At 45.3% G+C, this 27,482-nt stretch overlaps 16 protein-coding genes across 16 annotated transcripts; 5 read left to right on the top strand and 11 right to left on the bottom strand.

The window, feature by feature from the left end:
- Position 1: 1 nt before the first annotated feature.
- Positions 2-668, bottom strand: VTP01DRAFT_328 (uncharacterized protein; the record flags this gene model as incomplete). The annotated part of the gene is made up of 3 exons (XM_069381833.1): positions 2-73; positions 125-207; positions 257-668. The coding sequence occupies 3 exons, from the start codon at positions 666-668 to the stop codon at positions 2-4; spliced, it is 567 nt and encodes a 188-aa protein (XP_069244748.1).
- Positions 669-1,273: 605 nt separating this feature from the next.
- On the bottom strand, positions 1,274-2,277 carry VTP01DRAFT_327 (uncharacterized protein; the record flags this gene model as incomplete). Its single annotated transcript, XM_069381822.1, has 4 exons — positions 1,274-1,304; positions 1,360-1,539; positions 1,611-1,647; positions 2,268-2,277. 4 exons carry the CDS (start codon positions 2,275-2,277, stop codon positions 1,274-1,276), a joined length of 258 nt encoding a protein of 85 aa, XP_069244747.1.
- A 238-nt stretch (positions 2,278-2,515) lies between these two features.
- On the top strand, positions 2,516-4,672 carry VTP01DRAFT_326 (uncharacterized protein; the record flags this gene model as incomplete). Its single annotated transcript, XM_069381811.1, has 9 exons — positions 2,516-2,557; positions 2,619-2,710; positions 2,782-3,001; positions 3,062-3,124; positions 3,197-3,341; positions 3,402-3,537; positions 3,606-3,648; positions 3,710-3,809; positions 3,870-4,672. 9 exons carry the CDS (start codon positions 2,516-2,518, stop codon positions 4,670-4,672), a joined length of 1,644 nt encoding a protein of 547 aa, XP_069244746.1.
- A 1,308-nt stretch (positions 4,673-5,980) lies between these two features.
- Positions 5,981-7,529, top strand: VTP01DRAFT_325 (uncharacterized protein; the record flags this gene model as incomplete). Its single annotated transcript, XM_069381800.1, has 3 exons — positions 5,981-6,592; positions 6,674-7,133; positions 7,204-7,529. The coding sequence occupies 3 exons, from the start codon at positions 5,981-5,983 to the stop codon at positions 7,527-7,529; spliced, it is 1,398 nt and encodes a 465-aa protein (XP_069244745.1).
- Positions 7,530-7,696: 167 nt separating this feature from the next.
- Positions 7,697-7,998, bottom strand: VTP01DRAFT_324 (uncharacterized protein; the record flags this gene model as incomplete). The annotated part of the gene is made up of 2 exons (XM_069381789.1): positions 7,697-7,792; positions 7,870-7,998. 2 exons carry the CDS (start codon positions 7,996-7,998, stop codon positions 7,697-7,699), a joined length of 225 nt encoding a protein of 74 aa, XP_069244744.1.
- A 110-nt stretch (positions 7,999-8,108) lies between these two features.
- On the top strand, positions 8,109-9,366 carry VTP01DRAFT_323 (uncharacterized protein; the record flags this gene model as incomplete). The annotated part of the gene is made up of 2 exons (XM_069381778.1): positions 8,109-8,767; positions 8,976-9,366. The coding sequence occupies 2 exons, from the start codon at positions 8,109-8,111 to the stop codon at positions 9,364-9,366; spliced, it is 1,050 nt and encodes a 349-aa protein (XP_069244743.1).
- Positions 9,367-10,115: 749 nt separating this feature from the next.
- VTP01DRAFT_322 (uncharacterized protein) lies at positions 10,116-11,521 on the bottom strand (the record flags this gene model as incomplete). The annotated part of the gene is made up of 7 exons (XM_069381767.1): positions 10,116-10,316; positions 10,374-10,435; positions 10,496-10,564; positions 10,634-10,952; positions 11,012-11,157; positions 11,218-11,322; positions 11,389-11,521. The coding sequence occupies 7 exons, from the start codon at positions 11,519-11,521 to the stop codon at positions 10,116-10,118; spliced, it is 1,035 nt and encodes a 344-aa protein (XP_069244742.1).
- Positions 11,522-11,652: 131 nt separating this feature from the next.
- Positions 11,653-13,542, top strand: VTP01DRAFT_321 (uncharacterized protein; the record flags this gene model as incomplete). The annotated part of the gene is made up of 1 exon (XM_069381756.1): positions 11,653-13,542. The coding sequence occupies one exon, from the start codon at positions 11,653-11,655 to the stop codon at positions 13,540-13,542; it is 1,890 nt and encodes a 629-aa protein (XP_069244741.1).
- Positions 13,543-13,805: 263 nt separating this feature from the next.
- VTP01DRAFT_320 (uncharacterized protein) lies at positions 13,806-15,143 on the top strand (the record flags this gene model as incomplete). Its single annotated transcript, XM_069381745.1, has 1 exon — positions 13,806-15,143. One exon carries the CDS (start codon positions 13,806-13,808, stop codon positions 15,141-15,143), a length of 1,338 nt encoding a protein of 445 aa, XP_069244740.1.
- Positions 15,144-15,808: 665 nt separating this feature from the next.
- Positions 15,809-17,678, bottom strand: VTP01DRAFT_319 (uncharacterized protein; the record flags this gene model as incomplete). Its single annotated transcript, XM_069381733.1, has 3 exons — positions 15,809-17,308; positions 17,373-17,498; positions 17,580-17,678. 3 exons carry the CDS (start codon positions 17,676-17,678, stop codon positions 15,809-15,811), a joined length of 1,725 nt encoding a protein of 574 aa, XP_069244739.1.
- A 737-nt stretch (positions 17,679-18,415) lies between these two features.
- On the bottom strand, positions 18,416-19,243 carry VTP01DRAFT_318 (uncharacterized protein; the record flags this gene model as incomplete). Its single annotated transcript, XM_069381722.1, has 1 exon — positions 18,416-19,243. The coding sequence occupies one exon, from the start codon at positions 19,241-19,243 to the stop codon at positions 18,416-18,418; it is 828 nt and encodes a 275-aa protein (XP_069244738.1).
- Positions 19,244-20,164: 921 nt separating this feature from the next.
- On the bottom strand, positions 20,165-21,417 carry VTP01DRAFT_317 (uncharacterized protein; the record flags this gene model as incomplete). The annotated part of the gene is made up of 7 exons (XM_069381711.1): positions 20,165-20,253; positions 20,314-20,345; positions 20,415-20,492; positions 20,558-20,656; positions 20,715-20,794; positions 20,855-20,930; positions 20,990-21,417. The coding sequence occupies 7 exons, from the start codon at positions 21,415-21,417 to the stop codon at positions 20,165-20,167; spliced, it is 882 nt and encodes a 293-aa protein (XP_069244737.1).
- Positions 21,418-21,869: 452 nt separating this feature from the next.
- VTP01DRAFT_316 (uncharacterized protein) lies at positions 21,870-23,651 on the bottom strand (the record flags this gene model as incomplete). The annotated part of the gene is made up of 1 exon (XM_069381700.1): positions 21,870-23,651. The coding sequence occupies one exon, from the start codon at positions 23,649-23,651 to the stop codon at positions 21,870-21,872; it is 1,782 nt and encodes a 593-aa protein (XP_069244736.1).
- Positions 23,652-24,887: 1,236 nt separating this feature from the next.
- VTP01DRAFT_315 (uncharacterized protein) lies at positions 24,888-25,151 on the bottom strand (the record flags this gene model as incomplete). Its single annotated transcript, XM_069381689.1, has 1 exon — positions 24,888-25,151. The coding sequence occupies one exon, from the start codon at positions 25,149-25,151 to the stop codon at positions 24,888-24,890; it is 264 nt and encodes an 87-aa protein (XP_069244735.1).
- Positions 25,152-25,230: 79 nt separating this feature from the next.
- VTP01DRAFT_314 (uncharacterized protein) lies at positions 25,231-25,546 on the bottom strand (the record flags this gene model as incomplete). The annotated part of the gene is made up of 2 exons (XM_069381678.1): positions 25,231-25,355; positions 25,420-25,546. 2 exons carry the CDS (start codon positions 25,544-25,546, stop codon positions 25,231-25,233), a joined length of 252 nt encoding a protein of 83 aa, XP_069244734.1.
- Positions 25,547-26,667: 1,121 nt separating this feature from the next.
- VTP01DRAFT_313 (uncharacterized protein) lies at positions 26,668-27,188 on the bottom strand (the record flags this gene model as incomplete). The annotated part of the gene is made up of 2 exons (XM_069381667.1): positions 26,668-26,795; positions 26,846-27,188. The coding sequence occupies 2 exons, from the start codon at positions 27,186-27,188 to the stop codon at positions 26,668-26,670; spliced, it is 471 nt and encodes a 156-aa protein (XP_069244733.1).
- Between the last annotated feature and the right edge of the window lie 294 nt (positions 27,189-27,482).

Below are 27,482 nucleotides of genomic sequence, written 5' to 3'. Positions count from 1 at the left end.
ATCAGTCTTTGCTCACCTCCTGATCATCTGACATCTCGTCTTTGTTCAATGTCCTGTCTTCATCGTTGGTAACCTTCACAATAATCAGATTGGTTGGTCCTTAGGAATCTTAGCAGAGACTTACGTTGTTACTGGTCGGGTTGAAAAAATCTGCGATCTCGTCGTCTGAACGGGGTCTCTTTCGCTGTATTTCATTGACCACTTCTTCTATACATGGAGTCAGCCGTATGCTGTACAGCATAAAGAGCTACTTTACCTTGACTGTCTTTTCGAGAGTCAAGCGAAGACGATTGCTCCATCACATTGCTGTGCGCAACGATGTTTCCATAATTCACGAGCACTTGTGACTCGGGCCCAGCCTCTATGTGCGGCTTGCTGTCGTTGCTTTCTTTGTTGGACTCGTCCTTCCGCGCCTTACTTGCAACATATTGCTTCACTTTGGAAGGTACAGACGTGGATGCGAGAATTGTCGATGGAGAGCTCTTGTAAGCAGCTCTCAAGGTGCGTGTTTTCGCTATGCGAGTCGATGCCGAGCTTCGCTCTGGTTTCGCAAATGCACTAGCAAATTTCTCGTAGCTCCAATCGCGAAGGCAATTTTCATTGAAGAATTTCAGGTATTTATCCTCGGTGTCGAATTTAGTTTTGTAATCCTCATTTGCTTCTGGCATCCTGAAACGAAAGTTGCATAAGAACGGAGCTACGGAGAATGCGGCAGTTAAAACGGAATAGCGCGTGAAGCAAAGTACTAAATTCAATTTTGAGCATTTGGCTGGTGCTACTTTATCGATAGAATTTGTTTTACCAAAACTTTTCGTTTTTCTTTTCTAACCTTAAATGTGTTTACTTCTTTTCAACACCTTTTAAAAACCAAGTAGTACGTAACCCTACTGTGTCAATATATACAATCTTTCTTTTAAAGTATACATTAATAGTCATGCTCTAAATCACGCGACGTTCTGATCAAAGTAAGTGGTTATCGTTGACATGTCAGATGGATATTGATTTCATTTTGCAGTTGATAAACTTATCATGGGAGGTTAAGTTCACCGCCAAAGTCTTCAAACTGGATTGGGGATGGCTTTGCCATTTTGACATATTCCCTTCTTTCTACGGAGGGGTCATTGAAAGGCGGATAGCGGCGATTGCCAATTGAAAATATTCAATCGTCTTTTCTTTTCGACCTTGCACGCATCTCTTGGTCAGCATTCCACAAACTATTCCATTTCAGCCAGTTCCTTGTCCAATTGTTGTAACTGTTTCTCCAGTTTCCGTATCAGTTCCAGACGAAAATGCTCGCAGGCATTCTATAGTACGATGTGAGCTTTTAAGATCTTAACAAATAACAAGTCATTCATATACATTGTACTCGTCCCATGCTTGCTGGCACTGGACTTTGTGTCATTCTTGGATCGAATGTAGTTCACAGTCTCTGCGTGTCTGTATCTTTCTTCGCTTTGTATGTCTTCTAATACCCAGATATAATCAGGATGCTGGATTTCCAAGTCAGAGAATTCATGGGTTGCTGATATGCCCTTGGACCTGTGCACGCAATGAGGATAATCAACATTGCTGTACAAGCTGTATAGTAATGAACTTTGCAACTGTCTTACGTTCCGCTTGTACCGATTTCTACTTTTTCGCTCTTGACTGTTTGGAAATTCGACCGCGTGTACTGCTCATGTCGAAAATTGTGATGCGTAGTAGAAGGAAAGAGTCAGCTACCTAGAAAAATTTATCGCCGCAGAGTTGGATATGCCATTTGGACAACGGATACGCGATAACTGCATAAAAGCAGCATTAACATCAAAGTATGCGTTCACGCTGCGTATATATCCCTCATCTCCCTTACTCCTACACCAAATCATCTAACAAGTATGTAATGTAAATACTTCATGCTTACCACGATCTATGCCTGGTAAACGAAACGGATAAGGGTTGGATCGTTTAACTAAATATCCCCAGATGATAGAAAGCCTGCTGTAAAAGGTCAATTACCACATCAAACGGATATAAGGGCTATTCGTACAATATGCATATGCATAATCAGACCAGGATGCTGTCAACCAAGCTCTGGTTTCATTGACCACCTGAAAGTAGAAATGAAAGATTGTTTCACCGATCGAATCTACTAGCCCTAAAATTAGGCCTGGAAACTTTTTTTAGATCGTTGGAATGAGCATAGCATTTACTCGACAGTAAATATCATCAAAGCGATATTGGAGGCTATAAATTGGGATATCACGCTTGAGGTCTAGCTTTAAACTCACTCTGTTTCATTGCATATGATAAGGAGTACTTTCGAGTAGTACCTGGATTATCAGATTAATGCGGAGAGAATCTTCAAAGATTCAACGACCTGGATGATCTGCACCAAATATAGAAACCCGGGCAAAACTTCATGGATCAAGTTTTAGAACGCCGGGGCGCCACTGTTCACGACAGTTCGTCCGCAAGGTACACTTGTATTTTTATTTCTTCTCGATAACTTTTTTTTATCAAGAAGGCAACAAACGATATGGGACCCGTTATTGATGAAGGAGTATTGCCTTCCCCCTGGGTATGATACATCCCCATGCGCGTACTCCGAGGAAGCATATGGTTACTGAACCAGGATGCAGGACGACGACGATCGAATGTTCCAGGCAATCACGATTAAACTAGAGCATTCAAGACAGACGTGCGAGGAGATCCTCAAGCTGTATGAAATAAGGTAGGAGAGCTTAGCAAACACGAGTAACGCGCCTACAGTGAACCAAGCTCACTCTATCGGTATTTCTTCAGAGCAGATATAGAGGAAGACTATGGCGACAGACTATTGAGGCTCTCACAGTTGCTGGTTGGTCAAAACGAGGAAGGAACTTTGGCTGCATCGATATCACACGTACCAAGCGCCATGGAAACGACAGCGCGAGCGCACTATGATCTTTCACAACAGTTAAGACGAAGTTTGGAAGCACCTCTTGCAGCTTTTCTTAAGGATCAGGAAGAAAAACGCAGAGCTGTATGGAATAAAAAATCTCGTGATCGTGAGCATGATTCGACTAAATATGGAATCCTGTAGCAACACCAGCAAATTGAAAACTCGGCTCAATTGCGACTCAAGCACAGTACCAACGTTGTCAAGGTATCCCTTAGAGACATTATACTTTCTGCATAGTAATCGAAACTCACCCAACTTCGTTGCTATGCACCAAAGCTGCGAGAACACTACACTGCAGAGTGCACCAAACTCAGCGGAATGCAAAAGTATTTGAAGGAGAAAATGCCTTTGATGTCACCGAAAGAAGTTCATCAGGTTGAGGAGGACATCATCGAGCAAGAACAAGTCGTTGCTACCGCTGGTAAATGATCAGCTACATAACCATATGTGAAAGATCTAAAGCTGATGTATTGCAATTCAGAGCAAGAATTCCGCCGCGCAGAGGAGGTGCTCAAGGATGTTACGGAGAAATGGTTATCTGATTGGGAGAATGCGTGCAACATCTTCCAAAAATTGGAAAAGGAACGTATCCAGTTTTTACAAGAGAGCCTTTCTGGGTAAGGGATTGTAGCATGGATTTTCGAAGATGCGAGATTCTATATACTAAAGTAGAGTGTCTTCGAAGTTTTGCAAACACGATGAGCAATATGTATATTGTAGATGAACAGGTATGGAGTTCTCTCGAGATTCTTGGAGCGGATCAAGAAAATCTAAATGAATCTCCATCAGTGTTGTGGCAGAATACGATCCGCTTTGGAAAAGACAGACGTCGAAAGAGATATAAAACTATTCGCATACAAGTATGGATACAAGTCAAAAAGTCGAAATAGTAAGAATCCTTCTAGCAATCTCTTTTTGTACCTTTGTCACCTTACCATGCTTAATTTAGGGTCAATGTCTCGAGATAACTATCCTGGAGAACAGCTACCACCTCCAAGTACCAGTCTACCTCCCTTACCGACAGCTTTGCCACCGTTACCACCTATTATTCCTCCATCTACCAGTCCAACCGATAGTGTACCAGTTCCACGCGCTTATTCCGACACGATGATTACAAGACAAGCATCTGATACTCAGCGCCCAAACCAACGAAGTGTCTCTCTTGCCTCTTTCAAAGATGACCTTCCACATCAAAGCCCAGTCAATGATAACAATCGAATAGGAGACCAAGATACAATGAGTTCTGCTTTTCAGGAAGTCGAAAGTATGCTCGAGGATGTAAGCTCCGGTTTCGATTCACTTTCGCTCAGCTACAAAAAGCGCCACAGTGATCACCACTCATCATCAGAGATCAATTATCAGCATGCCAATGACTCGAGTATTTTCACACAGCGGAGCAAATCTCCATCATCGTCTAGCACTTCTTCCAGAAGGAAAACAGACAACAACCTACGTTTTAAGCCTATACCGAACCCTGAATACTACACGGGACGAAACAGTGTACCGACTATACCCAATAATTACAACAATACTGCCAGCACTGTTAGCAACTTGAACGTCAACAACTGTAATAATGTTATGAACAACAGCAACAGCAATGATCATAAGGAGGAAGAATCGGAGAGTGAGGATGAATTCCCTCCGCTTGCGAGAAGAAAGCCCAGAGAAGAAAAATGGATGATCTCCTCCGTGCGTCGACCACAGCAGCTGCCTGTTCTTTCACAGAATGCACAAATATATCGCCGTTCATAGTCATACCTTCTGTAAATTTAACTTATTTCTCGCATACACATGCCCTACATTATCACATACACACCGCACTATGCATTATATACTACATGGCCAAAGTATACATATGGGCTTAATTTCACATTTGAATCATTTTGTTCGTGAAATATATATAAAGTATACATAGTACTCGCATTAAAGGATTGTTATATACCTCGAATCGAGTGGCTGCTTTGTCGATGGCTAAACCTTCTGAATTTCATCGGACTTGTTGAAGAAGTCCATCGAATATTCCTAAGTCAACTTTTATCCAACAAACTACTATGACAAACTGCAGAGCACACTAGTAATAGCGATATATATATATGAAGATACGACCTAGAGCAGATACCATAAATTGTTATTGACTGCAGAAAGTGTAATGTCATTTGAAATTAACGGCGGTCAAGTCCACTTGGTTGAGCAGTTTGCCGAAAAATGTAATAGAAGCCGCTAACTTATTGCGCGTTACACGCTCTTCTGCGGCTGCTACCTCGGTGTTATATTGAAGATAAGTTTCGTCATATGTCCGCTGTGAACTCCTGAGACCTTGTTCCTCGGTGAATGTAGGTCACAATAGAGATTTTCCGCTCTTGGCAAGTACCTATCAGAATTAAGCAAGAAGAAGGAGGGATATTGGAAAATAGCTGTACAAGATCAAAAGTAAAAAAAACCAACGATAGAAACGACTGCGATATCACCATCATGTCTCATATAACAGCTTTTAATCATCCAAAATTCTCCTTTCCAAAATATAATCAGCCTCGTTGCGAATGTTTATGGATATTGTATCGGATCCTGTGAAGTGTAAAACTCTTACATAGCTGCAGAGTCTATTACCAATCAGGTAAATTATTCCTGTACCATCGCTCAAAAGGTGATAGCAGAGCACTTTGCAGCTCCATATTATCCTAATGACTATTCGAGAGAGCAGCCAACTAATGTCTGTATGTAATAAACTGAATATACAGTACTCTATTAAGTTCCAATGACGTTTCTGTCCATATGGAATGAGCATGTAATATAATTGCCAATATCTCGAGGGAGCAGTGCTCGAATTGAGGTACGTTCGTCGCGAAAATTCAAGAACACAATGCAAGTTTAGGTTTCCGCGCGCACGACCCGCCCTTCTTTTCTTGCAAGCTCCGACATTTTTCTAGCCTGGGCTCCATTTCTGTTTGCTTCGATTGTGCAGAGAGGGAGTGCGTGCGTCGTTTCTTTTCCTTTCACCCCGACAGACGCAAAACAAAAATCAACAGTTGGGCCTTACGAGGTCTTCGGCTGCAAGCAACAATGGAAAATATCCTTACAATTAAGAGCGGCACGGGCGGCTGCGACGATACCCTCGATATAGACGCTCTCTTTCGAGACCAACTAGTACCTCTTTTACAAAAGTTCAAGTGTCGGCTTTCCCAGTTCGAGCAGAGTGTCAACGACGATAGCAAACGACTGCAGGATTACAGCAGTGCCAAAATAAAACGTGCCTACGAAGTCCTCGAGGCGCTCGACAAGGAATGGCACAATCGCTGGCAGAGTTGTTTTTCTGCTGATAAGCAGCATGGACTCTTTCCAGCATTCTTGACACAGACCCTGCAACAATCCCTGACCGACCTTTCGGAAAAGTACAGGGAACTCGAGTCAACACTCGTCCGCTCGGATGACTATTTTGAAAAGACTCTTGATGACACGATCGATGCTCTCATGAGCAAGATCGAGGAAGTGGACGGCAGAATCTCGGATGCCATTGATCGTGCGGCTGAAATGAGGCACAAAGTGCACGAAAAGATTCACAACGTAGCTGGTCGCGCTAGCGAACAGATGGATCAGCTCAAGCAGGCTGTAGCTCACGGTGCCAAACGCCTGCTGTCGTATGAAGAGCTTCCGGAGCAATGGCGAAACAATAAGGTAAAACAAAACTGTAATCCGGTGATGAATTTTCTGCATAGTTTCTGACGAAACGAATCGTTCGTGCATTTTTATTTATAGTACATTCACACGGGTTACCGGTTTCTTTCAACGCCGTCGCAGTGCTGGCACTCTTTATTGTACTTGCACAACGAGACTGGAAACATTTACACGCATCTCGTTGGTTTCATTGTGTTCCTATCCATCGGCATCTACGAACTGTTCTTTTCTCCTTCACTGTCTGAAGCACCAACCATCGACCGTGTCATCTTTGCCGTATTCTTTTGTGCAGCTTGCAAGTGTCTAATGTGCTCCACTGTGTGGCATACATTATCGGGGATCAACGACTATCATCTGTTCAAACGGGTTGCTTGCTTAGATTACGTCGGAATCTCGGTTCTTATCTGCGCAAGCGTCGTCCTCACGGAATACTATGGCTTTTACTGCCATGACATGTGGCGTAACACATACATGCTCGGCACGGGCACATTGGCAATTGTTGGCGCCATTATTCCTTTCATGGAGTGGTTTGAACGTCACGGTAAGTTGAGACATCCAAAGAAATGGAAAACATTTGTACTTAGAAAGTATCACAAACGGATCTATTGCAGAAATGAAATGGTTGCGGATCTCCTTTTTTATCACACTTGCTGCTTCTGGCATTTTCCCGCTCTCTCATTTATCGTATGTGTACGGTACAAAGCCTTTGCTGGCGTGGCTGTCACCAGTTCTGAAATCGATCACATGCTACATCCTGGGTGTGGTCGTCTACGGCAACCAGCTTCCAGAGGCCATTTGGCCAGGCAAGTTTGATCACATTGGTCACTCGCATCAACTGTGGCACTTGTTCGTCTGCGGCGGTATCTGGTACCATTACGCGGCAGCTCTCAGCTTTTTGCAACAACGTGAAGCTTTTGGTTTGTGTCAAGTGCAGTAACGAGTATAGAGAAACCTTGCAACGGTACATAGAAGTATGCAAACAATATTTCCATCTCCCTCTTCTTTTACTTACATTGCATCCCATTAATCAAAACTCCTCCACTATACACCCATTCCAGCCGTTGTGTTGTACGTTGCCGCCTGCAGGGTCCATGCACATGGGCTTTACAGACGGTTTCTAAACGCATTGTACTCCAATAAAATCAATAATTTTAATCCAAAGCTGAGGAGCACTGGATCAAGAGTCTGAGCGTGAGGACCCTGAAGTGCAAAAATCATGCACATTTGCAACTATTACTCAGACCCTTATCGAAGCACGCAAGAGGCCAAGAACAGACCGATAAAGCTGTCAAGTACCAGTTCTTGTTTGCAGTCATGTAATTCAAATGTGGAACAGCGGATAGCGAAGGAGGGAGGTGAAGCGATGTTAATGGGCGATAGCCAACCGAAAGCAATGAGGCGCCCATGACTCTGGTGTCACAAGAGTTGTTCTCATGCTCTCGGTCTATGTCCTACGTCATTCGCTCTTTTCCATCCTTTTTCCCTTCCCTGTACTTGAAGCGTATAGTTTGTCGCAATGTACAATGTACAGTACCAAAACCCAGCATACAGCTCGCGGCAACAACAACAACAACAACAGCAGCAGCAACAGCAGCAGCAACAGCAACAGCAGCCACATGATGTCGGCAGCATAGCGGCTGCGGCTGCCGCCATGGGAAGCGATCAAAAGGCTTTTCCTTCGCCTTTGACGACCTCTTCTTTGGATTCACCTCCACACCCGCATCAAAAAATGCAGTCCATGATGTCCTTAAATAGCAACGCTCCCGCTTCGCCGAAACCGTACCCATCCTCTTCAGCCTCCTCGCGACCGTACGACATACAACATCATCCTTACAATACCCCGACACCGAGTTACAACCAGCCATCCTCGGCAGTCGCAGCAGCAACAATAGCAGCGGCCGCGGCCGCAGGAGGCACAGGAGGGCCTCCTCCTATGACTTCGCAAAGCCTTCATCATCAAACAACTCAAGCATCGCCTTCGATTAAACGAGAACAACGCATGTATTACTCTCAGGAACAAGGAACAGAGCAATGGTCTGCTGTAAACACCACAGGCATCGGCGCACCTCCAAAGAGTGCTGCCGCTGACCACGGTGCTTCTTCCAAGCAGTCCGATTCGTCCATGGTATCACCGACCAGCGCTGGCAGTTTTGATGAGGAGATGCAACAGAGAAAGTTAGTACCAAGGAAGAAAGGGACATTTGCAATCTGACTGGGGAGCGGGTTAGACCCACACGCACGCACACATCTCCAAAGCTGGGGGAGGGAGATGATGTTTGGTTTGAAAAAGGATGTGTGTGAGGGTACACGTGAGCAACGTTGGGTGGGCTCCATTGAAATGAAAGTTTCACAATATTAACAACAAATATTCACTTTTCTATAGCATGCAGCAGCTGTTTGAAAAGAAGCGGCGAAGGCGTGAATCACACAACGCAGTTGAGAGACGGAGACGTGATAACATCAATGAACGCATAAACGAACTTGCAACCTTACTCCCCGACCGAGATGCAACCAAGGCAAACAAAGGCACTATCTTGCGGAAATCCGTAGATCACATCCGAATCTTGCATGAGAAACTGAACCAGTATCAGCAACGAGTTCAAGAGCTCGAGAGTCTTCTAGAAATGTATCGTGTTCGAAGCGGCAACATGGGAATCGACCGGCAGCAGGCCGCCGCCGCAGCTATGATACCCTCAGGACATCCACTGGATATTTCGGGAATGCCGCCGCATCATCATCTCGGTGGTCATGATCCATTCCGCAGGGACGGTTGATAAACGATGATGCTAAGACGAAAAACATTTCTCTTTTGTCCTATTCTTTCCCCTTTCTCCCTCTTATATACGTTATACATGCCATTGAGAGCTATTTACCCATCCACCGTGTTGCTGCCGCTATCGGCAGTAAACTGTTTAAGCACTATTCCCCCCAAATTGCGCTGTTTATACCTTATACATATCTTTCCCTTCTTTTTCCTTTGTCTCATAACTTCTTCTCCCCTTCTTCTTGTCTTCTTATCCTGATGATACATACACGGATACATAAGCCAATCTCATAGGCCATATATGCTTCCATAGCGCGTCATGTTCATAGTTTGCGGTTTATTTTAGCACACAGCCTGTCAAATACTAATGTATCATGAATGTTTCACAAATGCGTGTGTGTTTGTGGTTTTACACGTGTTTTGAAAGCATAACGCGACGAGGTCGTCGCTATATTGTCACGAAACTCTTTAAATGCTTCAGTGCACTTATTGCGTGCAAAAACAGAACTTTCAAGTTGGTGGAAGGCTTGTACGTTCGATAGAACATGTCAAAAGCCCCGAAGTGTCTCTTATGCGAGCATAATATCGCTGCCATTTGGTAGCATAGTTGAGACGTAAATTGATATGGAAGTGCCATTGTAAGATTTTTTCAATCGACAGATTAGGTATCAATTATGTACAATATGTCAAACCAAGTTGAATCATTTGGCACTTTGGAACGTCTTTTTCATTTTACATTGTATTGATCATATATCATATTTACAGTGGTATCGACCCTTCACTGATGTAAGTATTGTTTGGACCGCGACGACCCATCTTCATCAAATGGAGCTTATCGAGCTTGACGGTGCCTAGATCCAGTTGTCCAAATTCTTTCAAAATTGGTCGAGCATCAAACGGTAATCTCTTCTTCTTATCGCCATTCTTGCGATGTGATGTATTAATAAGCGTCGCATGCATCTATGTTTTTTGAATTTAACGCTTCCTTCAAGATACGCTGATATATTCTATCCATACCTTGAAAGGTCTGTCGTCCTTCACCATTAGACCGGCTTCGACTGTCTTTTCGATCAATGCAGCTTACAATGACAAGCATGAGTCTCTCACTATCAGATTTCATAAAACTGAGGAGCTCTTACAACAAAGTTTGCCGAGTCGATCGTCGTCTTCAGGCTGATTCGGCTCAATATACAAGACATGTGCATTCGCTATATACAGATAGGTAAAAGTTATTAGTCGAAAGTTGACGAGGATATGTAAGCTTAGATGAATGGTACCTGGATCGCTCTGCATGATATTGAGACCGCGAAGGTGTACATTGAGAGCTTTGCCATCCTTCAATGTATCTTTTACCAGCTGTGCGCAATCTTCCTTCAAAAATCGCACAGCTCGTTCGATTTCTTCTTGGTTCAGCAGTTTATACACTCCAAGTGTTATATGCAGATTAAGAGTAGACACAAGAATACTGGGATCCATCCCGTCGCATTTGAATGTTGATGATAAAATAGAATTTTGGAATTCTTCCATTTTACGAGTGGTATAGGGCGATGATAATGGAATCGACAAAAAGTGTGTAGGCGGTGTTCGATTGTATGACTAATTGATGAAAATCACATCAGCGCATATCAACCTTAGAGATCTCTCTGCATTGTTACCTCCTTAATGAGAGTATCAATAGCTTCTTTTGCCTTTTCAATTTTATCCTGAGTACCCTTGATCAAAACAGTATCACGTCCAGTCTTCACATCTATGCGGGTCCCGGTTGCCGTCCTGATCCGCTTTAGAGTCGTACCTCCACGCCCTAACCATTTGAAAACTTGTTACTATGGCGGCGCAGTCGACGCATGCAGATATTATTTACCGATAAGAATGCCATGAAAATTAACCGGAGCTGGATGATAATAAGTGATGATATCTTCGGTGTAGATCGTTTCCGTTTCTTCGTCGCTCGAAGCACTCGGGGACTCTTGAAGTAACCGAAGCTGTAGTCAGACAAACCACGATCGAGATTCGAAACAAAGATATCACAAACCCCGTTCTCGTTTCTCGGGTATGCGTGGTGTAAGAGAAGCGGTCGGTACTCGGTACGTTCTATTTTGCACCTTTACAAGGCTGATGCCTTGCAGTGATTTGATGACTTTGGAGGAAGAACTGCTGGCTGCCATGTCACGAGGGAAAAAGCGACATGTTCCGAACGGCATGAATTTCAAGCTGGTTGCCTGCGTGACAAAAGCCACTTTCTCACTCCAGAGATTCCTCCCCACCCCCAGCTTCCCTTACCTTACTAGAACTAGCTATGCACCGGCTGGCCCGTGTATGGTGCCAACACAGATACATAGCTGTCTGGCAGCGTTTGCGACCTAGAGCCCTGGCTTCTTCTTCCTCTTCTTCTTTTCCTCCTCACCACCCGTCATTATTTTCGCACAACTATACAACGACAGCAACATCAACGGAGCCCGCCACGCAGCAATCAGCAGTTAAACATCCCGAGGAACTGTGGAATGAATACTTGGAAAAAAGCAGAATCTACCCAGATCAGGTGGAACGTCAGGACTATGAACGATTACGAGCTGCACTGTGGAAGCAACGCTCGTGGACGACCGAAGACCGGGTACTGCAAGTGCTAAGTGACATGAAAGCGCAGGGACACGAGTGGACTCGACTGGAATACAACGAGTACTTTATGGTGAAATTGCATCAAGCCAAATATCAAGAAATTTTATCAACATATCGAACAGAGTTCCTCGCAAAAAACCTGCAGCTCAGTACTGCCACGTTCAACGTCTTGCTGGCAACGTATTTACAGCTCGGACGACGGGATGAAGCTGTCCAATTGATTCGAGAAGCAGATGAAAACGGATTGACTCCAGATATCCGAGATTTTGCAAAGACAATCAATAGATGCATACCTGCCAGCACCTCCCTTCAGGAGACAGCAAAGAAATTGATTGCTGAACACACGTTCGACAATATCGGCGCGCTCAACCGAAATCTAATCCACCTATTTCACCAAAGAAGCCTAGACGACGTACGATGGATATACCAACAACAAAAGAAAGAAGGCAAACCTCTCGATGTCAGAACTTACGGTGTTTTGATCAAGGGATTTCTGGACGCGCGGTCGTTGCGCGAGGCTGCTTCTATCTATCAAGACATGATGGAAGCCAATGTGAAGCCCAACACTTTTGTGTGCGTGAGCATGCTCTCCATGTACGCTCACCGGCGCGACGCAGAGGCCGCGGAGGAGATCGTGCGGCAAACACTGGATGCTGGACACAAGCTGGACGAACTGGTTTACAACCAACTTATACGTGTATACTTTAAAGCGCGGATGCCGCGGAAGGCGTTCCAAGCATTCCAGCTGCTGCAAAAGGACCCTACTCTCAAGGTCAATGAAGTGATTGTCAACACAATGATCAACGGACTAGTCATCAATAAGGAAATTGAAGCTGCATTGGTTTTTTACAAAGAAATGCTGAAATCCAAAATTAAGCCAGATCGCATCACTTTTAACACGCTTCTCAAGGGATATATGGCATCTGGACGCTTCTCAGAGGCCGAACCGATCCTGAGAGAGATGAAAAAGCACGACATAATGCCAGATACCGTTACGTATACTACATTGATGGAAGGCATCTTCCAGCACAAGCAGCCAGAATCGGCCGATCAAATGCTCACCTTCATGCAAGAAGCGGGCATGGAACCCAATGTTTACACATTCAACGCACTTATCAATATGTGGATCGAGCATGGCAAAATGGATCAGGCAGAACGGACGCTCCAAGTGGCAAAGGAAGCACCGTACCATATTCGGCCAACTGTACACACATATACGAACTTGATTCAGGGGTATGCGAACGCCATGCATCTTCCAAAAGTAGTGGAAACCTTCCAGCAAATGCTGCGAGCCAAAATTAAACCTGATCGAGCGACGTACCACTTTGCGATATCAGCGTTCGTTGGCAACGGGCAGCTTGACGATGCAGTGGCATGCTTGACGCGCATGCGAGGCGAAAACATCAATGCAACAAAGGATACATGGATCCTGCTGATGAATGAATGTATACGACAAAAGAATTGGCAGTTGGGAGCGCGTGTTGTCGCCGAGCTGGAAGACAGCGGATTCCAGATAATGAGTAGTCCTGTGGAACGTGCGTACATGACAATAAAACGTCGTCTGCGATAAACAATTTGGAATTCTGCTCCTCCTCCTCCTCCTCCTCCTCTACACCCCCTGTGCGTGTGTATTTTTGTGTGTGGAGATACAATGTGCACAGTGGGTAGCATTCCCCACCAGCAGGGTGCTGGGCCCCGCTGACTTGTACCCGTTTTGGCCCTATTGATTTTTCGACTCTCTTCTTTTTTTGTTCCCTTTTTTTCCAACACAAGAGGAGAAGCCGGTCGTTAAAAAGGACAAACGCCCTCAATCTCGCTGCTCTCTGCGCCGACATGAACCCTGCGCATTCCCTCATTCAGCCCACCGACGCCTTTGCATCTTTGCCGAAAGAATTGCTGCTGTACATTTTCAAAGAGTTCCTGGACCTGGCTGACCTCTGGCGGCTGCTGCAAGTATCGAGGTCTATCCGATACTTTGCGTTGCATACGATTCAGCGACGCTGGAAGATAGAAATATCTCCAGAGCTTGCAATGAAAGTCCAGTGCCGGGGAGCTCTGATTGCTCTCGAGACATTATCCCGCCAGCTATCCATGCAGACAAGAGTAACGCCTTCGTCGTATCATAGCACCAATTACCTCCCCGCCAACCCCGCCGCTGCAGGATCAGTCGCTGCTGCTGTTGATTTGCATCAGCAGTACCAGCACCAGCACCAGCACCAGCAGCGAGGTCGCCCCACTTCTGTCTATTCATTGGAGCCGACCGAGCGTATGCTCCTCGACGACGAAGACGAGGACGATGAAATCGGTATCGGAACCAGCGGTTCAAACGTGACATCACCTGACGATCTTCAGGGCAACCATTTCTTGCTAAACAGTTTGAGCTACGACAACAACAAACTCTTTCAGCAGCTCATGCGGCGTGAAGAGAGGCTGCATCAGCGTATTGTCTCTGGCATATCTTCGTACAAACACAAGTATGTCCTCATAGAAGATATTGATATCCGAAACCGAATCCGATCCGCCGTTGATGTCATATTTCATCACGCTGTCTTTGTTGCTGCCATCTCCCGGACTCCTGTGCGACTTGCCTGCACTCACGCTTGCTCAAGTAACCGAACGCTCGCTGCAATGATGGTACGGCTTCTTACGCGTCTCGATGTCGCATTCCCAGCCTGCTGCCGCGAGATCACATTCACCTTGGCCGATAACATCAAGGCGTTTTTGGAATATACGGGATACAAGCTGCTAGCCATCGCAGGCAAACAGAATGGCCGAGATTTATGCTCAATGGTATTCGGACCGGCGTGCCAGTCTTCAGTCCTTTGCTGCGAGCCGCCTCCTCTTAGCACGCAAACTCCCAGCTGTCGAAACTTGCTCTTGACGTTGCACAGTATATCGGCATGTTTTGATCTGATGGGTGCGGCATTCATTGGCAAAATATTAAGCGAAAGCCACGTCGAATGCGCAGTGCAGCGCACATGCGAACTCTTGTCAGAAGAATACCTGAGACCTGTTAAACGTGCTCTTCTCGTGGATCTTTTGGAAGGATGGCTCGCTATCAAACGAGGCGCCGTTGCCAGTGAATTATGCCGATGGGTCCGGTCCGAGATCGAAAAGTGCGATCAGCAACAACAGCCTCCTTCACCGTCGTTGTCCTTGCCATCCCTTTGATTATTGCGTTATTTCCTTTCCCCCAATTAATTACAGTATACCCATCATTGCTCAATCAGCAATCCTCGCGTTTGTCCTTTGGCAGTAGTTCTTTCTTCTCTATTCTTTTTTTTTTTCATTCCTTAGGACGATATTTCGCGCACGCATGCAATCACAGCACCCTTACCTCATTCCTCCTTCTGTCCCTCTGTTTATTTCTTTTTCTCATCGCCGTACCTTGCTAACTTTTTGTTTTCATCGTATCCCTTTTGCTTTACCTTTGCCCTTCTTGGCTTTCATTGTTGTTTTCTGATAAATGAATGGAATATTATGATCTACTAAAAGGAGACGATCTCTTATCTTGACTTAGGGAGGGCGGAAATATCATAAATTTTCTGCTTTAGGGCATACACATTGATGCTACAATATTATTGAAGCGACTAGGAATTACTATAATACTACATGGAGGGTTAGGAAGGAATGACTAGGTATGTACGGAAAAGGTAGATGTAAAAGACAGGATCAAGTATACAATATCATCTATCCTTTTCGCTAGCATAAATGGTTATTGCTGTTGTCGCTTATACCAAAAAAGCATTCACATATAATTGGCGCCAAGTCTTCTTTTAAAAGACAAAAGTAATATATGTATAAAGTGAAATAAAGAACGCAGGCAAGGATGGATTTTACTGCCAAGGGCCAGGCTGCACCGTCCCAATAGGTGCGCCCAACAGACTATTACCACTGCTTGCGCCGTTGTTATTGTTGTTGCTGCTGTTATTTGGGCCGTTCATTGCCATGTTGTTGACATTTGCAAACGTCAAAACTGCTCCTTGCATTTGATGTTGCTGTTGTTGTTGTGGTACGAAACTGGATGGGTGCGGGTAAGGCTGCTGCTGTTGTTGTTGCTGCTGTTGTGATGGTGGTGGTGGTGGCGTTTGCTGCTGGAATTGAAACGTTCTCTGCTGGTGCTGCTGTAGTCGGTCGTTCTGGAAAGGCATATATACTGGATTAGGCTTATACTGAAACTTTTTATTGTAGGGTGCCGGTATAGGCCGTTCTCCTATGGAACCCATACATGGCTGGTGTTTCTGTTGTTGTTGCGGCTGGAAAGACACATCCGGCGTGAATGTTGGGAGCATTGCCTGTTGCTGTGGCGATACATGCTGTATCGTTGGAGGTTGGAGACTTAACGCAGATGATGGAGGAACTGCTGAATTTGGTGTTGTTGCTGTTGCTGCTGCTGCTGCTGCCGCCGCCGTCGGAAACGACCAGGGAGCTCCTCCTGGCATGTACATCATATCTGTGTCCGCTGGAAATGATGAGGGTTGCTGGAACGGATACGACGCAAAGGATCTCGGTGATTGCGATGCAAAGGAAGGCATTGACGGTGTTGCAGTACTGCTTCGCCGGCTGCTCGACCCCTCTATTCGTAAGGGTTGCGTACGTACATGTATTGTATATCCAGGTACAAAAACGGATTGGACACCTTTTAATGACTGCTGTTGAGTTTGCAAACCAGTGCTTATGCCTTTGATTGATTTTCGTCTTTTCAATGAAGGCTCATCCTCTCCACCGCTGTCGCTCACAGATTGTTTCACGCTGTCGACGTCGCTCGCGATACTTTCAATGTCCAGATCAAGAAGTAAGCTTTGACGATCAATGCCTGCTTGCTGGCAGAAATGCTCGAACATGCGTGTTAGCTCCGTGTGTACATGATTCGACCAATCTTCATTTGCCGCAACAACCGAGCATAGTTGAGATGATACTTGCAGTATGTGCCGGGTCCGCTCCAACACGGCTTCTTGTCGCATCTTTTTCCGTTCTTCTGTCAGTCGATTGTAGAAACGACGCTCGTTCCAGCTTATATCTGGAAACTGTTGCTTCACTTTGTCCCGAATTTCGTGCGTCTGCAATCGCTGTCGAGCTAGATCGATTATCACGTCGTTGACCTGTGGCGGCCAATTCTTGATCAGTTCGTCGGGAGACATCATCTCGTGGTTGTGCTCAGACGCGTTTGGATTGACAAAACGACGAAACTCCCATCGCGAGTTCTTGTTTTCAGACAGGACTACACGCCAGCGACAATCGCACCGCTTCGAAGGTCGTTTGCGTTGCGGCGGGGAACGTTTAGGATTGCGTACCGAGTCCGGCAAACCTTCTCGCGAACAATAGACGTAAATATGCTAGTACGAGATAAAAGAATTATGCATTATGTTCCCCGTCTATTTTTCCGTTCTCTTCACTCACCTTGTTTGCACTGGCTTCTTGCTTAACAGTAAACCCAAATTCAGCGCACAGGTTTCGGCAGAATTCCACGGCCGATGCACTGTCCGAAAAGGACTGCTTCAACAGCTTTTCATACAGTGGTTCCATCTATGTTAAGGAATTACAATCAGCGATCTCGTCCCCATGCAGCTGGTCTCCAGGGCCTTGGCCACCGTTCATAACACTCACTGCTTCCCGGGAACCTGAGAGACGTGGTTGCGGTTGTTTCCCGGTCATGTCTGGCGCGACAGGTTGATGAGGTCCTTGACCCTTTGCTTGGGGTTCCATGCCGCCCGTCAAGTATTTTGTTTGGCGTATAATATAAAGGATAGAAAAAGAAAAAAGAAAGAAGAGACAAAAAAAGAAAAGAGAGAAAAAGGAAAAAAGAAAAAAAAACTGGCAGGTTAACTCGATACCACCGGGAATAATGTCACTTATTCCTATAGTATGAATCACATACGACGATTGTTACAAATGCTGTTGACACTACGTGCCTGTTGGCTCGCGCCGCAGTGACCAGCGTGTCGCAGAAAGTGAATAGAAAGTATTAAGGGTTTGTTTTTGCCCCGGCTCCTGTTTTCCAACAAGAAGTGAGAGAAAAGAAGAGGAGGGTCCGGCTCGCAAGGGACCAGGAAAAAAGGGGTAATGTGTGCAAAAGTGGTAAAGGAAAGTTCCTGCTCATGCAACGTGAGCGGAAACTGTCAGCAATGGGGCAGCCATGCTAAGCCTTCTTTTCGCTTTCTCTCCAGCGACAGATCTCGATCTGCAGCTCTCAGTCGCATTGTTTCCATATTACAAATTCAAGCTGTAAATATTGATAATGTGTCCTTTTATCTCGCCTTTCCGAGGGCGTTTCGATTTTGTTTAAACTCGTGTGATTGAAAGACCACGAGGGTCCGCTCAAAGAGGTTTGAAACTAAGCCAATGCAAAGGCCACTTCTTGTTCTTGTGGCACGTTCAGACAAACAAGAGTTGCATTGTACCACGCAGCGGTCTTTAATCATGTACATACAAGATATAAAACTTCAAGGATATTCATCGGCAAGTTTCTTCCACAGCTCGTTCAGCAGACCGGATATTTCATTCATCCTAGATGTCACGCGCTCCTTTGTGCTATCCTTGCCATGGAATCTGCGTATTACTCTATGGATAAACTTATCGGGATGATAGCGGAGCTGTTCCTTGCGCACGGTCTTCCTGTTCGTTTCGGCAGGTTGTGTCTCGTCTACCAAAAATTCTCGGACGCCGTGCAGTGTAAAGTCATCTCCTCGTACAGGCCATGGTATATCTTTTTCTGTCACAGTCGACTTGTTTTCTAACTCCTCCCACTTTTTATCGTATACGTCACGTGCATCTCGTAGCATCACTTGCTTGAGCAGAGCTTCCTGTCGTTCTTGTTCTCTCTTCATGCGTTCCTGGGCAAGTTTACGTTCTTTTTCCTGTCGCTTTCGCTCTTTCCTCAGTGCTTCCTCAGCTCCAATCTCTTCGGCGTGTCTCTTGCGATACATTCCGTTAACGATATACTGGCGATATTCTTCTTCGTCCATCAAGTCTTCCCGAGATCGTGATGAATGAGCATATTGATCGTATTGATAAGCATAGGCGTCTTGGCCTTCGTCTTCTGCCATTGCATCAAACAGCTTCTCTCTCCACTCTTTCTCGTCATCGTCAATGTGTGAAGTACTCGGCGGGATCCAACCCTCCTCTTCTTCGTAGATCTTGGGTGGTGTGTAGTATTTTGGTTTGTGTCTTTTATGTTTCTTCTTCTTTTCCCGAGTTGGTGAACGCGAACTCTTGCGTTTGCTGTGCCTTTTCTCCTTGCGTTTTTCTTGATCGTCATTTTTGAAGCGCATTACTTGCACAGCTGATCAATATGGCTGCAAAGATGGTTTATAAGGCTTCTACTGAAGTCCGCAAGTTCGCATTTAGCAGCAGTGTAGTTTTCTACACATCTATCTATTCTCTTTTGATCGACAATTAATAATATCTAGCATCGCCAATTCGATATTTTGTGGTTCGCCCCTAGCATGTATTCTCTTGGCCGAGATGCTTGTCTGCTCTCCATCTATTTCATACCCAATGCAAATTTTGAACGTCCAGAACAGTAATTCTACTTGATAGCATGCATCAATTCGATTATTTATTGAGAAGCGAGCATTTCAGTCCTTTACAGCGGCACTCCGGATTTTGGCTGGTTAATTTGACGACCAGCAATGCATCTGTATTGGATGATACGGTGGTAGTAATTTTGAAAGAATGCTATTCACTACCGACAGGATGCTTTCAAACGTAGCATTTTCTGAGGCATGACAGTATCCATAGAAGCAGATGCCCAAATTTGTGATGAGAGAAGTATCGTTCATTTCACGAGATATTCAGCTGCTCGACGATGGGATCTGCAGACACTGTGTCCAACAAGCTGCTCCAAAATGTGCAGTAGAAAGTCCAGCAGTGAACGAAACTCTAGTCCACTTTACGATAAGGAGCGCTGTCTAAAGTTCCAGAAACAACCTATATTCAGTTAAGAATACCGACAACCTGCTGGTAATGGGTTCCTACAAACCGCGCGTATACGCATGTGCCGCCAAATCCTCCACCTCCGCGATCCCAGTATCCAAGTAGCTTCCATAAGTCATCCAAGATCCAAGGTTTAAAACTAATATTTTTCTTCGTAATCATATTCTCAAAATCCAATTTCTCTTTCGTTCATTCTCTGTCTGTCTGTCATTCTTTCTGTGCCGCTGACTATCAGCACATATTCAAATCGAGTAAAATCAACGACGGTAACGGTCAATCGCATCACGCCTGTATCCTGCTGAATCATCCTCGTAGGTTGCTGGAGGTGGTGGCGGTGGACGACGATCTAGTGAAGAAGGTTCAGTCTTAATTCCATCCAGAAAAGAAAACGAGGCTCTGATCTTACAGGGATCTTCGCTGGGAAGTGATCGAGAAGGTCTGTATCATCGTGATTATTTCTTTAGTTTAAGAAAAAAATTCATCAGACATTTTTCCTTTTGGTATTACCGATCGCGTGGTTCGTCGTGGTAACTTCTACGACGAGAAGTGCTTTTATGCTCATCCTTCTTGCTCAGACCGATATCCCTTTTAAGAACAAAAGCTATTTTAGACACACAGCAAGAACATAGCATCCGAAACACACTACATACCAATCAAGCTTCAGACGGCGTCCTTCAACGCTAAATCCATGGTACTTGTCAAAAGCATCTTCAGCGTCGCGACGATCCTCAAATTCAACAAAGGCAAACCTTTCAACGCGTTTGTTACCATCCCTGCTTTTACATCCCCTGTAGTAGACCGACTTACCCTTTGTTTTTGTTCGTAATCGAGTCGATCGGTACGGTCACTTTGGCGATTGGTCCGTATTTGTCAAACATTGCGGCCACCTCCATCCACGCGTCAGATCTCCCTTTAACCTCTCAGCACATAATCCTCATATAGCTTACATCTCTCTCACGGAAAGAGTAGGGCAGATTTCCGACAAAGAGTGTAGTCGATTCTCTTCGCTCTTTCTCTGTTCCCCTATAATACTCTTCAGTACAACGCGTTGATGGCTCGCCGCATCGACGCGATCCACAAACCTGTCAACTGGCCGTCTCGGGTGCGGTCTGGGAGGGTAAGGCGAATAAGGACGATATCGTCTATCGTCGTATCGATCATACCTATCGTAGCGTGAAGATGATCCCGAGTAAGATGGCGGTGGGGGCGAGCCACGACGGCTGCTGTAATAATCGTCTCGCCGAGAATAACGATCTTCGCGATCACGGCTGTAACGGTCATCGTTGTCACGGCCGTAGCGGTCACTATGGTCGCGTCCGTAACGATCTCCACCGTCGCGACTGTAACGACGAGCAGGAGGTGGAGGTGGTGGGGAAATGCGTCTGCGCGGAGACAATGATCGATCTCGGTAGCTAGCCCGGTAACCAGAGTTCGAACTGGAGCTAGTGTTGTACTCTGGTGGAGGTGGGGGCGGGGGAGGCACAGGCGAGAGATTGTCGCGGAGGTCCATGGTTGGAAGGGAACACTTGGAGAAGGGATTTGCAAGGAACTCGTACTACTCCCGCGCTCGCGCAGCCACCGCCCGCCGGGTTTCGAAACAATGAACCATACAAATTGGAACAGCAGTCCTAGTGCATGTGACCCAAACGTTCTTCTTTACAAACTTTTCTTAGGGGGCATAACTTTCCTGTAAGTGCCTGGAGATGGTTAGCCTTTTCTCTTTAGTTTGCTGCATCCAAAGCAGGGATATTTTCATTTAACTATCAAGTGTAACGCCAGTCCGCTTTGCTGTTTCAGATACGAAATGATGGCATATTATCGCAAACTCTACATGAATATGAAAATCTTGTTGTAAATCACTCTCGTTGAGATTGCGAAACAGACCGTAGTAATATACACATCATTTAAAGAAATCGCGAAAGAAGTACACTAGAAGTCAATATTGATACATCAATAATGAGGTCAATACAATAACCTCCGGCGGTTTATGTGGATATTTGCGACTTTTTGGCAAGTTATAGCAATTGCAAACATCCTATCCTGTTGAAGGCGCTGTATCAGGCTCGAGAGTGATATTTCAAATGGCCGCAATCCGAGAAGCCTTGAACCATGGTCATTTCTACCGGACAATGATAAATCGAACCAATGCTGTTCTATAGATACTCCTTCTTGTTCAAGCCCAAATATCGTTATAGGCAATCCGTCTCGAGTCTTGAATCTCGATGATGATCCTTCCTTGTCCGAGGTATGCATCTTTCTAATATTCTGCAACGAAATGTGCTCCAGGCTCGATTGAGAGAGGTTAAGATGCGTTATCGTTTTGCAACAATCGACAACAATGCAGTCTTCCATATGCAAGGATTCTAATCCAGGGCAATAGCTAGCCGCTGTACTTAAGGTGCATCCGGGCAAGACGCTGCTTCTGAATGTTATCGATTTTAAGCGTTGATGGCATACATTATCCGTGTTATCCTCCTCACGCGTTGCCAAAGACAAATTCTCGAGTGTCAAATGTTCTAAGCTTTTGCAACATGCCATGACATGCCGCAAACATAGTTCATCGTGCATCCCAATATGTAGCTGCCGAAGTCCCTTAAAGTAGTCTAAAAACGGTATAGACTCCAGGCGCATATCCGTACATGTGCACAGGTACAACGATTGCACTGTACAATGGAAGAACCAATTATCATCCGGTTCAGAGATTAAACCAGCAAAAGCCTTTGTCGTTCCAAAATGGCGTATCGGTAGATTACTTGCAAAGAGTGCAGCGAGAAGTGGTCTTGAAAGATAGAGTTGCAGGAGCTCCAAAGAATGTATATGTTTGCAGGATTTGGCAAAGAATAAAAACGTTGGAACTTCCAGCATTTTTCCTTGCTGATCCCCTTTCTTGTATGATGTAATCATCGACAAGAGATCGTATGCCGGAGACCGTATGCCTGAACGAACAATATGCCGTGGTCTTGCTTCCAGGCTAAATTCCTCGAGCTGCGGGTAATTCCGTCCAGCATATGCAAACCAATCCGCCATACGAGTCGCTAATCCGCTGTAAATAGACAATCGGAATCGTTGCAGCGTTGTCGCTTTAGGAGAGTCGCTTGACCTGATCAGATTCGCAAGATCGTAATTGTCCGCAAGGAACATTTCGGCACAAACACTGATGCTTTGTAGTTTACGACAGCTGTCATGAACGGCATCCATATCATACACAGTCCATGGGCCGCATATCCAGTTGAGATCGACCTCAACCAAATTTGGGAGGCTCGCTAATAAGGTCAACGTCGCATCCTTTTGGAGTTGCGGTACAAGTAATTCAAGACGGCTTAGGTTCCGCGATAACTTCCAAAGAGTTGGGTCAATCGTTCTGATAGGCTTTTGGCTGCGTGTCCAAAGTGATGAGACACGGAAAGATTGCAAGAGGCAGCATTGCTCTGGCAAATCTTCTGACTTTTCCAGATCAGTAGTCTCGAGCTCAATGCTCAAGTGTTTGATAAGCTGGGCAAGAGGTATTATAAGTCTATCTCGCTGAGGTTCTAGGTAGCGTCGAGAGTCGTGGTGGATCTCTTGAGAAAGCTGCTGACACGTCTGTGCACCGTGAAGTGAAACGGTTTTGAAGTGCCTGACGACAAAGACTGGATACCATTGGCGGCAAACAAAAAGGCATGAGTACCTGTCCTCTGGTGAAATGTACTGGTCCACAACCGCTAGAATATCTTGAGGAAGGCGGGCAAAGCACCCGCCAGACATTATCGATCAGATGTTGAAAGGGTGGGAAGAAAGCGAGAAAAATACGATTCTTTGCATAGCATATCACCATAACGAGGCGCAGCTGTCTTCAGGCCGTAAATGCTATTTATTGCACATGAGATCATCCCGCCAAGAGTTGACATACGTGTCGTTCCAAATTTTACAAATGGTCAAACCAGCCCGGAAATATCTCTGGATTTCAAACGCAGTAACATCAAAGTCAGTTAGTTAATCGCAAGGATGCTCTATCTACTCTAATTCCTTGTTAATTAGATACTATAGGCAACGCAGTAGTAGCTGAATTCGACCTGCCAGTTTTGCTGGTCCAATTCGGATGCATATAACGTGCGCGTGATCTTTGAGTACCCTGCCCGTCCAATGCAGCCAATGCAGGTGTAATCCAGTTCCCGACTGCAAAGAGAGCCACTACACTGTAATCCAGATAGCGTAGGCGTGGTCCGTACTGTCCATCCGCTGGAAGATCGACGTTTTGTCCGCTTTGGATAGCTTTTACTATCGATTTCTGCCTCTTGCAAGATTGGATGTGCTAACCAATGCAATATTTAGGGACCATATTCGAACGGACGGTTACAATGTCTAGTTTATTTTTAAGAAGCCCAAAAAGAACAAGCAGGACCCTTTAACGCCCGCACGGTTCCAGCATTTGCTTGCAAAAAGGTCCTAACGTTTGGGGAGTTGATCCTGGCATAAATCAGACCTTTGTCGCAGCGGACGGCGGTATGCCGGACCAAGATCGCATTCGAAACTTTCATCGAAAGAATACCACGGCGTCTGTGGCTACAACACCAAACCCGCGCAAAATATTGCAAGCAAGATCCCCAGCTTAAATTAAATTATCGATCATATTCCATCAATGAAGACAGCAAGTTTGGATAACCTCAAAGCAAGCATATCACATCGACTTGAAAATCAAAGTCGTATTTGTGGATTTTACAACTAAGTTTTCAGGTAGCATTATAATGGTTTTAACATAACGACACAATGCTCATGTCTTTTATTTAACTTGATCGAACGCATACCGAAGAAAATCTTTCAGGCTCTCAAGATTGGCGTTAAAACCTGCGTATGTTATTGACACAATCGCCACAGGTCGCTTTTAGTTGACGCGGATGTACTCTAGCATTTCTGTCTAAAAAGCTCACTATAACAATAAGAGCGGAAAGCAATTTTTTCTTATTCTGCCTGCTGCCTTGACGTCCATTGCTCTAGTCAAGATCAATGCTTGGAGGACGTATCACGCGACGCAATGCAACCTGAGGAATTGGACGAAGGCGAGACAAACACAATATCTGCACCGGATCGTCCCTTAAGAACGGCTACCATCTTTCGCAAGTAATCGATGCGTGATTGGGTCGTTGCCGGCACGAGGGCGGACTGTGATGTTTGGGGTAGTATAGGGGTAATGAAAGGCAAAAGTACATTGAAACTGAACGTCACTTGAAAATCTTTACTGAGAATAAAGACGAAGACAATAAACATCTACGCGACCCTGGTCTATATGATTTGGGATGGAGTTCGAAGAAGGTCATACTCGTTTCTACTTGCTCCATATTGGTCGCTAGACCTGGACATGATATGGATCCCTTGCGTGCCCTATAATGATGCAGTTCTCGTATTCTTTCCATCTCGTGAGTGTTGCCTTATAATCTCTTGACTGGTTCACAATAGCTTTCATTTCCAAAACTTATTCAAATAAACGTTGCAAGTTAATGCGATTTTTATTGACGATTGCCCAGAATTAGCTCACCCCAATGTTGCTCGTCCAGTACGAATAGCTGCCTGACTCTTGGCTGCGTAGTTTTGGCACCTTCGGCATTCTTCACGCGCTTGCGTTTAGGGTCAATCTTCATAAATTCCGGTCGGTTACTGCGCATTCAATACGACGTTGCACTCAACGGATCCTCGCTGTTGTTGAATCGACGAGTATACTTCAATATCTTGTGATATGAGTGACGTGTATTTTAGTTTTCTGAGCTATGATTTACTATTATATAGGTTACATCCAGAAAGATGATATTCGAAGTAGGGTTACGCTTACTTCTCTGAGGACAAAATATGGGTTGAATCAGAAAAAGGTTGAGAAAAAAAGAAACGATGGGTGGCACATGGTTTATATAAACAGGCAATCACTAGATAGAGGGATCTTAGGGGGGTCCTTCAAAGTGCTCAAAAGCACGTCACTCTGGATTTATAGCACTTGTCAATTGTTGCAGATTGCCTCCAGACTCGGCTCCTGTTAAATATACGATCTCGGGCTTGTCGGAAGATGTCACCCTAAACACAGTATTGACAAAAGTGGCAATGTCTTGATCGCCGTCTTATTAGTAGAAAGCAGTACACATGTAATAACACCTGGGACTATCAGTAATGAAAAATACTTGCACTGAAGAACATCTTACAGGTTGTCGATTCTTTTGAATCGATTTCTTCCTCCTCCGGCAGACATAAGAGATATTGCCTGTAATGTATTGGATCTTGATTGATATAGCTGCATGATACAAGAACTGGGCCAAATTTTCCCATAATGACAGAGTTTCATATCAATGGGAAATCTTCGAGAAGAACGATGGACTAGGACGTGCAAGAAAGCGTCGGTCAAGTCGATGCTGGCCAAATAGTCTCCTCAATTGATCATGTTGCACACAGTGCCACCGTTTACATTTTGAAGTGCTTTGGTTGAATGTATTGGTTGCGAGGGCGAAGATTGAGAACTGGGCGTTGCTCCCCATTTTCTTGGGGATTGTAAAGAGGCGTGACCGAAATCCTGGGAAGTCGTGTGGAATTTCTTCGATGGCCCGTTTGCACAGAAGTACCAGTATCTCTTGTTCTATGAGTGATCGGTCGAGTGGGGAAACGGATGTCGGATGGGGTCGTGGAGAGCGAAGTGGTGGTTGGCGAAGGAAGGAAGTTTTGAAACCCATTTGGATTATTTGACGAACCCATTCCTCGTCTGTCAGTTTTGTCCATGCGTGTTGGAAGAAGTATAAGCGGCCCCCTACTGCGACGCCTCGCGACGTTTTCCCTTGTCGCGGGGCTGGGGGCCCGAGCGAAAATCCTTCTTACCACCATCATGGTCCTTGTTAATAGAGTCCTCGCGGTTGCGTTTGTCCGATTGGTGATGAACTTCCGTGTTATGTTACGCTGAAGGGAATACGCCTTTCCCTTTCGATGACGGTAGTTGTTGCGTTGCCCGGTTTGAATAACGGCTTTGGTCAAATTAACGTGTTCGACCATGGCTTTGGGATCCAGCAAAAGTGGGGTAGGACCGGAGAAGACCAGACGAGGAGCTGTGGCACGGATACCCGCTGCTTTGAACATATATCGATTCTGAGCTGTGTGACAAAAGATGCTGTGTCGCCAAGAGTTCATGTACAACGTTGACAAAATCGATAGCATCTTGTTGAGAGGGTGGACCATCGCGTAGGGTTTTATATAGAAAATAATCAAGGGGACGAGGATTCCAGAAAGGCGACTTTGGATCACGGCAAGTTGATGGTCTGCCTTCTTGGCTGCCATGCTAACGTGGACATGATTGAGTGTTGGAGATTGTATTCACGCTCCAAGTTGCGACGGCATTCCGAGAGAAAACGTTGCCGTTCCGCCTCTGGTAGTGGGTTTCTAAGAAAGTCTTTGGCGAATCCAGGTAGTGCATCGCGAAAAGCCGGATAAGGAGAAAAATCAGTATCGGGCGAACGCCCAGAGATGAACGGGTCGTCAAAGCGGTGTCTCGTAGAAGAAGGTTCGGACCGCTGTGCGGCATGCTGTTCCAAAGCAGTAACGCGCTCCAGCACTGCCAAAGCCCAAGCAGAT

The sequence above is a fragment of the Rhizomucor pusillus genome (assembly GCF_041956525.1).
Source record: "Rhizomucor pusillus strain CBS 183.67 unplaced genomic scaffold VTP01scaffold_1, whole genome shotgun sequence".
NCBI lineage: Eukaryota > Fungi > Mucoromycota > Mucoromycetes > Mucorales > Lichtheimiaceae > Rhizomucor > Rhizomucor pusillus.
Note: the sequence above shows the minus strand (reverse complement) of the source record. Positions and strands in the feature narration are given on the sequence as shown.